The sequence below is a fragment of the Desmodus rotundus genome, chromosome 3 (genome assembly GCF_022682495.2).
Source record: "Desmodus rotundus isolate HL8 chromosome 3, HLdesRot8A.1, whole genome shotgun sequence".
NCBI classification, from domain to species: domain Eukaryota; kingdom Metazoa; phylum Chordata; class Mammalia; order Chiroptera; family Phyllostomidae; genus Desmodus; species Desmodus rotundus.
In genome coordinates this window covers 66,939,417-66,951,446 of record NC_071389.1, presented here as the reverse complement: position 1 = coordinate 66,951,446, position 12,030 = coordinate 66,939,417, and the positions used below count along the sequence as shown (strand labels likewise).

Sequence of the window (12,030 nt, the reverse complement as noted above, 5' to 3'; positions counted from 1 at the left end):
TCAATGACCCCCTTTTTCTTAGAACTTACTACAACATCACAGAAGTAACTCGTGTTTGCCTTAGTTATACTACATTTTCCTCAGATCTCCATTCTGGCCACTATTTTCCTGACAGCAAAAATATCAGGAACCAAAATGACCTTTTAATCAGTCTTAAATTCAAATTCCCAGTAGGATGGAAATACCTCAGTTTAAGAAGACAACTTACAGCCCTGGCTGGTGTAGCTCAGTGTATTGAGGGCAGGCCTGCTAACCACAAAGTTGCCAGTTGGATTCCCAGTCAGAGCACACACCTGGGTTGCAGGCCAGGTCCCCAGTAGGGGGTGCGTGAGATGCAACCACACGTTGATGTTTCTCTCCCTCTCTCCTTCCCTTCTCCTCTCTCTAAAAATAAGACAATGTAGAATTAGGACTGCATTAAGATAATATGAACTCAGAGCTATAAGAAAGCCATCCTTTTCCAGGTATGGAAAGGATCCTAGATAGGTGGACGGTGGACGAGAAGAGTAAAGCAGACATACAGAATGAAGCAAAGGGGAGAATGCTACAGCCAGAGTTCTGATAACTTTCCACTTCTTGCTTTCAGTCCCTCCTGATGCTTAGCTGCATTACTACTTTTGGATTCTGTGAGATATCTCTGTTCATGTAATACATTTCAAAACCCTACCTACCACTTGTTCTTAAAAATAGCTTGAATAGTTTCTGTTACTTGAAACTGTAGGAAAAAGTTGGGGTGTTTATTATACTTCCTACTAGCATGAGCCTTTTATAAAGGTCAAAATTCCCCACACATTTAGCACAACACTGTGGAAAACAGATAAAAGATGCTTCCTGTCAGACAACTGTTTTATTATGTGCATACACACACACTCAAAATACACAATCATCCCAACTCTTATGAACATCCTTATGGTACTGTTCAGTTCTTATGTGCCAATTAATATACTCCCAAATAAAGATACACAGTTATACCTTTAAGTATAATGTACATGCACAATCTGCATTATCTTTTCCGGTAACTGCCATGATGAAGGAGTCAGATTTACCCTCCTAAGGCTGTGAAAACAAAATTTGGGCTTTCTCAAAACCAAATTTTAGTTTTTCTGGCTTCTTGTCAGATCATACTATTAAGTGATACAAACTGGTATTTAGTTCAGAGAATATAGTTGCTAAATGGTTATTTCCAAATGTGTTTGCAAGTTCAACAAATATTTTAATATGATATATTGTCAAATTATAGGACTATATCTAAAAACAAAAGCATGCACCTAAGTGTACATAATATATTATTTGTATGTTTTCTGTAACTCTGAAAATATTCTTTCAGCAGTAGTTTCTCATATATAGTAATGGTCCAAGAGATGCTATTTTTAGAATTTAGAAAAAATATTTCTGCTTTTTAAAAGATATGGCAGTGCAAAAAATACTTTTTAGTTGTGAAAATTTTTAATATTTTTTCAGGCCACTTCTTAATACAGAACTTTAGACATTTAACCTTCTTATCCTTTAAATGCATTCTCAGTAAGAAGTATGGGCTTTGTTTAATTTGAAGAAAATTGATCTGACATTAATAGATTCATTTGCACTTTCTGTGCCATCCAGAGTATGAAAATTTAATGTACTTGAACAATGCAAGGATAAAATCAGTGCTCAAGCACTTTGGAAGTGTGCACATTTAAATGCTAGTCAAAGGAAGTCTGCTTTTCTTTATGTTCTTTAGTGTATCTGTGCATTAAATTGAAAAATCAAGAATTCCAATTCATCAGTGTGATCCTTTTTTTGATAAACAAAAACCAAAATTATGGTATGATACCTGATAAAAAATTAAAAGAAGATGCTCTCATTTAAAAAGTAAAATTGTAATGTGCATAAATCTATGATTAACATAAATCAGGAACTGCAAAAATCTAAGTAAAACTCTTTCAGCAATATTAACTCCAGTAGCTTATGCACAGGGCAAATTGTTTAAATTTAAAATTAGGATGTGAGGCTAAGTGTGTCTGGCTACTTTCATTTTTTTTTTCCTGAATTTTTTTAAGCAACTGACCCTTGCTCCAGCAGCAATTAATTGACCCCCGTAAAGTAATTTTAAATATTTCCCTTAAATACATTTCTAGGTGACACTATAAATTTATTTTACTTTAAGTTTTTGGAACTGGGGGCTTTAAAAACATACCTTAATTATATGTAAATTAATATAATATGTGACAAAACCATGAAAATGTATGAATTTCAGATTATGATGGTGATGGAATATGGAATCTCTTTACAATACACCTGAGAGTACAGCTTAGGTCAATTATCTCTGAGAAACTTATTTTTCCAATTATAAACCTCTGTTAGCTTATATTTGTTAATAAGACAGATTCAGACAATTCACAGAATGTAGGGAGTAGGGTCAAAGCAGGGAGTTCATATTTTCTAAGTGCCATTTTTAACAGAATTATAGTAAAAAGTTTTTGTCCTTTAGGTAATATCCATGTACTAGTATTTTATTACAACACTTGTATACAGCCTTAATTCCTGACAAGACTTGCTAATTCTTCCTTGAAATTTTGGGGAGTTCCCAGAATCTGTAAAATTAGAATCCCAGATCCTAGTTAGTTTTCACTCTTGGGAACAAACACGTGTAATCGTTGTACGCCATCTTGTGGTAATGTTTAGAAATGCATCTAATAGAAGTCCTTGGATTAAGGGATGAAGCAATTCCTCATCCCTTACTGCAATACAAGGTCCGAGGCATTTCCTCCTTGTCTTCCCACCCCCAAAACAGTAGATTCTTTTCCTAAATAAACAAAATGCATTACCTGTGGAGAACTAAGGTAGCAGTATAACTAGGGAGGCAGGATAGTTGAAAGATCAAGCTCTAGAATTAGACTACTTGAATTAGAATCTCTAATTTGCTATTTATTATCTGCATAGTTTTTTGAATGTGTTACTTAACCTCTGTATAAATTAATATTCTCCTATGTGAAATGGGGCTAGAATAGAACTGACTTAGACAACCATGGATGAAGAGACATTTGAAGAAAATCTGGAACATATGAAAGAAAGCCCCAAATAAGCAAAAAGAAGTTGAATGAAAGAGCAACAGGGTATTTCAGGAGTGTAATAAAATATAATATAAACTAATTAGTAATATCAGAGAAATTAAAGATTAAATTGCAACCATAAAACAGAATAGGATGCCATGAAAACAAGCAATAACTAGAACAAGTACAAGGAAATAAGAACTATGATGGAAAAAAATAACTTAGCTGGAAGGCCAGAAGACAAAGTCATTACAATATAAATGAAAGCAAAGGAAGGAGACATAAAATAAAAGGCAAAGGGAGGCAATCTAGGAATGTGATAGCTAACTAATAAGTTTTCCATAAAAGGAGAAAAACAAACCAGAAGACATAATTTGTGAAATTTTGTAAACTTGAAACATAAATCTGCATATCAAAAAGACAGTGCTAGTTAGAATGAATGAAAGAAGATATACAAAGGAGGCATAATTATAATATTTCACAATATCATGGATAGAGAAAAAAATCACAAATGCTTCCAAGAAACAAAAACCAAAGTTGCATTGGTTTTTTTTATCAGCAACACTGGATGCTAGAAGACAATGGACTTAAAAACCCAGAGGGAAATGATTTTGAACCCCATGTTCTGTACCCAGCCAAACAATTAAGTCTGACAGTAAAGTAAAGATATCTTAATACATTCAAGGATTCAGAAAGTAACTGTCACACATTCTTTCTCAGGCAGTTTGGGGATGAGCACAGTAAAACCATGCAGCTGTACCTGAAAAGGGCAAGGTGAAAAGTCCTACACCTTACTGGAACCAGGAGGCAGATAAGAAACTGCCTCATGGCATCCATGTGCAAGATAGGGACCTCCCGAAGGCTAAAGAGACAGATGAGAAATGGCCTTTAACTTCTCATAAGGCTGTCTATCTTGACATGTCCCAAGGAGAATCTCGGGCCATTCTGTAAGTAATTGAGCCTTCCCTGCATGGCCTGTGTGGAGACGTGCAATGGCCAGAGTGCCCTACAAACACAGGCCTACCTTTCTACCACTACAGTCTCATCTCGTACACTCGGTGGTTGAGCTTCAGCCACACTGACCTTTCGGTTTCTTAGTGCTTTCTCCTGTCATAGAGCTTTTGCATATGCTTCTCCCTCTGCCTGAAACACTCTTCTACCTCTGTTCCTTGTTAGCCCCTACTCTTACTCCTCAGCCCAATTGTCATTTCCTAGGGAACTGATGTGTTATCAAATAGCATTGTACCTCTCTCTTTATAGCTCTCAGAACAAGCTTAATTTTATAATTAGAGTAGAATCTTTAATTCATGTAATAGTAGAGATTAATTTATCACTTAATTTTAAAGTGCTTTCACATACTTAATTTTATCTTTTCATCTCCGTGAAATAAAAAAACAGGTATTATTTTTAATCTCTGTTTTTTACAGATAAGAGCCCATGTTAAGAACTCAGCTTTTCTTACTCTAGGGTGCTCTGTACTTTACCACTGCGTTATTCATGTAAATACATTAAATATAAGACAGCATACAGGAAGCAGAGAGGGACAAAGAAAATGCCATAGCAGCTCAAAGGATAGAGAAATCGCTTCCAGATGGGGTGATTAGGATAGTCTCCATAAATTCTGATAGACAAAGAAGTGCAAGTCTTTGAAGACAAGAGGTAATATCAAAGGCACAATCATAGAAAGGCTTGAGACTGTTTGATTATGGCAAGTGAATATGTTTTGGTGGATGTAAGGTTAGTACAGGTCCTGGAAAGGAAGGCCAGAATTATATTGTGGAGGATCTTCAGTAAAGAATTAATTTCGTTGGCAGCAGGAAGTAACTAATATTTCTAAGTGGGCAAATGATCTGATCAAATGAACTTGAGGTGGATTAATGGAACAACAGAATATAGAATAAATTGTAGCATTGTGGGACTAGATTCAAGGAAATTGGGTAACTTAGTGAGAGATGAGATCATGATCTGGGGCAAAACTTTGCAAGCCATGGCCCACCTTGTAAAGTGTTAATGTCAAAACCTTTCAGCCAGGGATGCTGGGAGCACACCTGGATCTGAGGAAAGTTAGGTATTGGTGAGCACAGCACTGGCAGAACTGTGAGTCATCTCGGGGAGTTGAAAGGAGCTTATCTGAGGATTTCAGCTTGTGCTGGTTGATTCTTAGGAGCGTTTAGAAAAAGCAGAGGTGAGTTCTGGATTGGGTGCTCTCAGAAAGTGGGGTATTGGATATTTTGTTATATTTTATCTTGGAGATGGGAGGATGAAATAAATAGTAGTCATTTGTGTTAGCCAGAAGAGGGAGATGTTTAGTTACTTTTCTGGTTCTTGAGTGTCATCTCTAGTTTCTGAACTAATTGTACTGTAGTCTTATCTCTGTTTTCTGTAGTCAGTGGCCTTATCTGAGTATTGTTTATATTATTCCAAGGTTGTTTATGTTCAGCTGTGAACACTGTTGTTCAGCTGTTAGCTTCCAGTCGCCAGGGATGTTTTATTACTTAATCAGTACCAAATACATTGATCGGCTTAGCCCTCAAGGTGTCTAGCCAGTTGCCTCATCTGGTGAGCAGGTCATCCATTTAACCCAGGGTGCTATTCATTCATAGCATTATCCTTGTCTGGATGTGTCATGCCTTGAGGAAGGTTGATGGAGCAGTGACACTGAAAATGAAGAGTAAAAGACTAAGAAAGGTTAAAGGTTTCAAAGCTTTTCACTGTCTACATTTCTAGTCACTTAAAATCTATGCTCCAGCAAAAATAAACTGATTTCCGTTTCTACCATCTGTAGTAGGCTGCCTTTGGATATTGTGTCCTTAGCCTGGAACATCATCCCCTGATCTCCTTCTCACGTATAGATCCTGTCTGTCCTTCAAGGACCAGTTCATATGTTTCCCCTTCCTCCTTGATACTAGTGAGAGCTAAGATCAAAGAGCCTGTTTAAAATATAATTAATGAATAAATTACATATTCAGATATTTTAATTCTAGCTTTGGGGATCAAGTTGGAAGCAATCTCTTCTTTCTGTGAATTTATACAGCAAATTTATTATACCCCTAAGATACTTATTTCTAACATTTATTAAATATGTAGTGCTCTGTCTCCTAGCAGCTGTCAATGACACCATCAAAATGCCATGAAGTTTGCTTCTTTCCTAGTTCTTGAGGCTTAAGTATAAAGCAGCAAAAAACTTTCAAAACTCCACCATTATTCTTACCTCATTCAGGACAAGGACTGAGTTACTCTGTTTGTATCAGGGATGCTAACAAAAGCTTATAGGTGGCTCAGTGTTCCTTGCAGAAAGCTGAGCTGGGGCCAAGAGTGGGGCAGGGACTAACTTATCAGAACTATCTTTTTAAAAATTACATATTAAGTGGGTTAATATTGGAGGAAATGTGAAAATCATGATCTTTTTGTACTAAGAAGAAAGAGATGATATAAATTAATTATATTAAAATATAATAAATAGATCTATCTTATATTAATTTAGGAATGACTACCTGCAAAAAACCTGGAAACCGAGAGTGTAACCATCACTGTAAAAATAAACAGACGTGTGGACATGACTGCTGTAAGTTACATAAAACAGGTGTATTTCAGGTTTTAAAAATTGAAATATCTTTGATAAATAATAATTACATTCTAAATATCTATGTGTGATATTTATATTATGCAACTTAGGACAAATAACTTTCTTTTGTGGGAAACATGAAAAAAGTAAATAGTAGATTAGAAATTTTAAAGAAATTTGGCTTTGTATGAACAATAGCTAAAGTATAACCTAAAGAATCTAGAATTTCTTTTCATAGGTAAAACTGGAGTGGCACAGAAATCAGAAATGAAAGGGCCAACAATTTCTTCGTATTTATCCGATTTAAGAAACAGAAATGCTTCATCTCTTCCTCCAGTTAAACGTCTCAAGGTTAGTTTTAATAACATTTATCCCTTGTTCTGTAATTAAATGTATATGAATATTCCTTTATTCTGTCTCAATGAGGTAGATATCAACAGTGTACTTGAGGGCTTGACTAGGAATATGACCATTAGTCATGGTAGTGTTTCTAAAGGGAAAGGTATTATAGTCTTAATAATCTGTAAATCCACTTTTGGGACATTTTTACAGCCCCTTCCCTCATTTGCTTTTTTTTTTTCCAGAAAAGAGGGAAATAAAGAGGGATGTGTACCTTGACTTGGTTCAGCAACTGAAACTAGACACTCTTGCCCTTCCCTGACTCCATCTGTGCTGGCCTGGGCTGGGAAGTCTGAAGTTGATTTTGATTCATGCACCTAGATAAATACCGAGCAAGGGCCTCCCTTCCAAGTAATAAAGAAATGGGAGTTCCTACTCTTTGATAGGCTAGCCATGACAGATTTATCCTAAGCCTAATTCATCATATCCAGGGCAAAATAATGGATCAGGACACAGAACAAAGTCAAGAAAATGGCAGAATGTCTATTTCTTATCTAGGGCTTGTATAAGAATGAAGATTCTAAGTCATGAGGCCAAAACAAGGGGAATATTGGGAGACGGAGAGGCATACGGTTTGAAATGACTATCATCTGAGATAATTTTTAGCCGCTCAAGTTTTTCCCTCTTCCTTTCTTCCATATTTATTTTATATTAGTTTTTTTTTCTTTCTGTACTCATTGAGCACCAAGAATATGCCAAGCACTATAATATGTGCTAAGATACAATGATGAATAAGACAGTTTTAGCCCCAATTCTCATAGAGCTTATAATTGAGTGGAAGATACAAAAAAGTAAATAGGCTCTTTCAGTATAGTGTGATGAGTGATTCTGTCACAGAAGTGTAAGATAACTTGAACTTAGAAAGTATACTCACTCCACATTTGGTAGGCCAGGAAAGGACTCCTAATAAACATGACCGAGACCTAAAGGATATATAGGCATAAGCCAAGTATGAAGAGGTGGGCACCTGAATGGTGGTAGAGAGGGATAGAAAAGTATTTCATGATAGAGAATATGCAGAATTCCAGAGCTGAGAAAGAGAGGTCTCTTATGTTAAAAAACTGAAGTAATACAGTAAGTATGTCTGGACTTCAATTACAAGTAGCGGGTGTGGTAGGGGAGAGAGATGAAGCTAGAAAAGTAAGTGGAAGCTAGATTATGAACATCTATGTGCTATTTTAAGGATTTGGACTTTATTCTGGAAGTATTGGGAAGTCACTGAAGGGCTTTAATCAGTGGCATGATCAGAATGGCACTGATCCAGTTCATTATGTATGTAAAGTAGAGAATGGATGCAGTGGTGTCCAACCCATGGCCTGTGGACTGCATGTGGCCCAGGATGGCTATGAATGCGGCCCAACACAAAATTGCAAATTTACTTAAAAACTCATTTTTGCTCATCAGTTTTTGTTAGTGTTTGTGTGTTTGATATATGGCCCAAGACAACTCCTTCTTCCAGTGTGGCCCAGAGACCCCAAAAGGGTAGAGGATGATACAAAAGGAACGCAAGGAATCATTAGAAGGGGTTTTGCAGTAATGCAGGCAAGACAATGGCCTAGTCTAGTGTAGCAGTAGAGAGAAGTTTAAAATATTTTCCATAGATAGAATCAACTAGCTTGGGACTTATTTAGTTATGAGGGGTGACTTACAGGGAGTAAAGACCATGCCTAGCTTTTGGCTCAAGCAACTGGGGAAAAAAAGTAGGGCCTCACCCAGGTAGGAACTCTAAAGGAAAAGCAAGCTTGGCAATACAGAGACATGGTAAGTTCAATTTGGGAAATACTAAACTAGAGGCCTGCAAGGTGTCTGACTAAAGTTGTTTCACAGACAGCTGTATGTAACTTTGAAAATCAGGAGAGATAGCTGTGCTAGAAATACAGATTTGAGAGTCATTCTCATGCAGATGATCATTGAAGCTATGGGAGGAGATGAAATCTTTGATTAAGAATATGTAGAGAGAGAAGAAGACCTGGTAAAAAACCTTGAAGAATATCTACATTTAAGAAGGACCTAAGAAGGAAACTCGATTTGAGAAGTAGCTTGAATTTCTCATAATTCATTGGTTTTTGGACTTTATATACCAGCAGGAATTTTGCTGTTTGACTTATTTATTAAAAGGTAGGTATTGATGTAAAATTGGTAGCTGAACTTGTATTTTTTCTTTAATAGATGCAAATGAATAAATCTCAAAGTGTGGACCTTAAGGAGTTTTGTTTTACTCCAAAAGCTTCTCTTCCTAATATATCAAGGTACAGATATAATGTTAATATCTATGGTAAAATATTCATCATAGACTCTCTGTTCCTCCAAATAGTCATTATTCAGAGAAGGATGGTTACTAGCTACCTTCAAATCACAGTAATCATTTAGTTCCATAATGAGGTAATGACATCATAGTAGTGTCATTATCTTTTATACCCTAAACTTACTTAGAACTCTACAGTTATAGAATACTTTGAATAATACTTTATTGAATAATCTCTTCCCTAGGAAACTATCCATCCTATATGTCACTCCTTCAGGCTCCCTCTGCCTTCTAAACTTAACAGGTGACAAGAATATACATTAGAAAGAGAATTCATGTTGGTATACAAAGTCTAGTCCTTTCTGTTTAGGGACCCACTCTATTTTAATAATATCTTAGCTTTATAAAATACTTTATAATTAAAACTTTTTACTTTTATATATTATATCTTTGCCCTTCTGGGGTATTTTATGGGGTATTTATTCCATTTCATAGATGAAATAACTGAAGCTCATATTTGTAGTTAATAAGCAGAAGGTCATATATGATAAATCAGTTCTTTACCTACATTATGATAGCTAGAAGACAATCATATATGTCATTTCCTTTCCAGATAAGGGCATTTTATATGCAGGGATGACATTTAATATACTTAATTCATTCAGAATAGCCACTGACAAATCAGAACAGATATCAACACTACTTCAAGAGATCCTAGCTTTTGTTTATCAAACAGCAAGTAGCATTAGCAGTAGATTTTTGAAGCTATACACAGATAGCAGATATCTACATATTGGGGATATGTAAAGATGACTAAGTGTTGCTTTCAATAAACACCTATTTGTTTTACCCTTTACTATCCAGGCTGGTATAATTTATCATAAAAGTGTTGAGTGAATGAACTATACTTTTTTCATTTATATGAATAAGTAATTTTCAAAGTCAAATTAATTTTATTATTTTCTTTAAAATTTTTATGGTTCTATTTATCTTTATAAAGGCCAGAATACTTAAACATACCTGAATTATCTATCATGGAGCAGAGGAGTCAGCATGAAATCTATGCAAATGCTCAGCAAGAACTATCTGAATATCAAGACCAAGGTAAATTACCATTAATATTGACTTGAGAGGGAATATGGTTTATCATTGTTTTAGATTGACAAATAATATTTTTGAAAACATCTGAAATTATGATTAAAATTTGACAAACATTTTTCTCTTGAACCAATTTCAGATTCTTTGGGTCTGTCATTTCAGATGGCCTTACCATGTGTGTCTGATTTTTTTAAAAAAATACATAGCGTTGACTTTTAATTTAAAGATAATATGAGGAAAAGTTGAAGTAAGGGATCTCTGGGTACAAAAGGTATCAAAATGATGAAATAGTACTTTTACATATCTTTAGAATTATTTAAAATAACTTTATAAAATTAGTCCAATTTTACAAAATAGTTGTGTGATCTTGGGAAAATTATTTAATTTCTTTGGGCCTTATCTTTAAAATTAAGGGATTAAGGGAGGTGGGACTGGCTGGGGTGGGGTGGAGGGATGGGAAGAAAATGCAGACAATGGTAACTGAATAAAAATAAATTAATTAATTTTAAAAAATTAAGGGATTAAGTAGGGTGACCTTTAATATCTCTAAAGCCTATGATTCTTACAATTTCTATGACATTGAATAAGAATATAACCTAGTTTGTAGGATATAGCTGGTATGTAATCTAGATTTGTCTTTTATCTGTATATGTCTTTAAATTAATGAAATAATAATGCTTATAAAATTTTTCAACATTGTGCCTGATTCATCATAGTCTGGATCCTACCATCAACAATGTCATTTCTATGGGTTACATTATTAACAACCAGTCTGTTAAAATGTGCGAGAAATAATCTTCGCCGAAGAGTTGTTTGGTCAAATTCCTATATGTAGAAATAGCAAGCTTTGGGTTTTCTGAAAATAATTTCATGTGTGTAGACTTGGCATCTATTGCTACTATTTCCTTCCAGCTGTCACTTTATGCCTCTTCTAGCCATAATTTAAGATCTTAGGTAGGCAAGGGCTAGACTACCCATCACTTCTTATGACACCATGGTAGCCATTAGGCCCAATATAAGATCAAGAAAAGTCCCCTAATCTCACCTAGAGTATCAGAGCATTTATCCGGCTTGTCCAAAGGCTGAATGTCATTACAACTGTGCATAGAAAGTATAAGATTGTCAACCCTCATTTTTTATCTTCTTTCAACCCACAGCCCTCTGACTGACTTCTTATACTGCTGGCTCCACCCTGCCCCTCTCCATACCAGAGTTTATCCTTCCCTCTACTTATTTCACGTTGTTTTTACAAAGTATTTCTACTTGTATTCTTTTCTGCCCACTATTGAAAATACAATTTACATTATGATACAAAAGTCTCATCATGATACTTTAACCCCCGATGATAACCGTTTCCCTGTTTTGCTTAATGAGCCCCCCTTTTTCTGAAAGAAGGATCTGTATCGGATATTCTAGCTCTGCCATTTAGTACTTAGGTAATGTTTCATAATGTACTTACCAATTTTGTCTTGATGCCCTTATCTGGTTATATTTTAGGGATATTTGGGGTTAAGTGAGATAATGTATATAAAACTCTTAGCATAGTATTTGGTACTATTAATAGTAGTAATTTAGTAATCGTGTATATTATACTTTTCACATATTAGTCTTTGGCGACAAAACGTACTATAAATGTATTCAAATACTGGTCTTGAGAATGTTTTTGAAAGAAACATAGCAAGTTTTATTAT

General features: G+C 35.2%; 1 protein-coding gene across 1 annotated transcript in view; it reads left to right on the top strand.

The window, feature by feature from the left end:
- Positions 1-12,030, top strand: part of HFM1 (helicase for meiosis 1) — a 95,747-nt gene that overhangs the window by 71,179 nt on the left and 12,538 nt on the right. The window contains exons 30-33 of the mRNA XM_071220960.1: positions 6,517-6,597; positions 6,836-6,948; positions 9,166-9,245; positions 10,242-10,345. Of these exons, the coding sequence (XP_071077061.1) occupies positions 6,517-6,597; positions 6,836-6,948; positions 9,166-9,245; positions 10,242-10,345 (378 nt within the window). The remainder of the gene's footprint in view (positions 1-6,516; positions 6,598-6,835; positions 6,949-9,165; positions 9,246-10,241; positions 10,346-12,030) is intronic.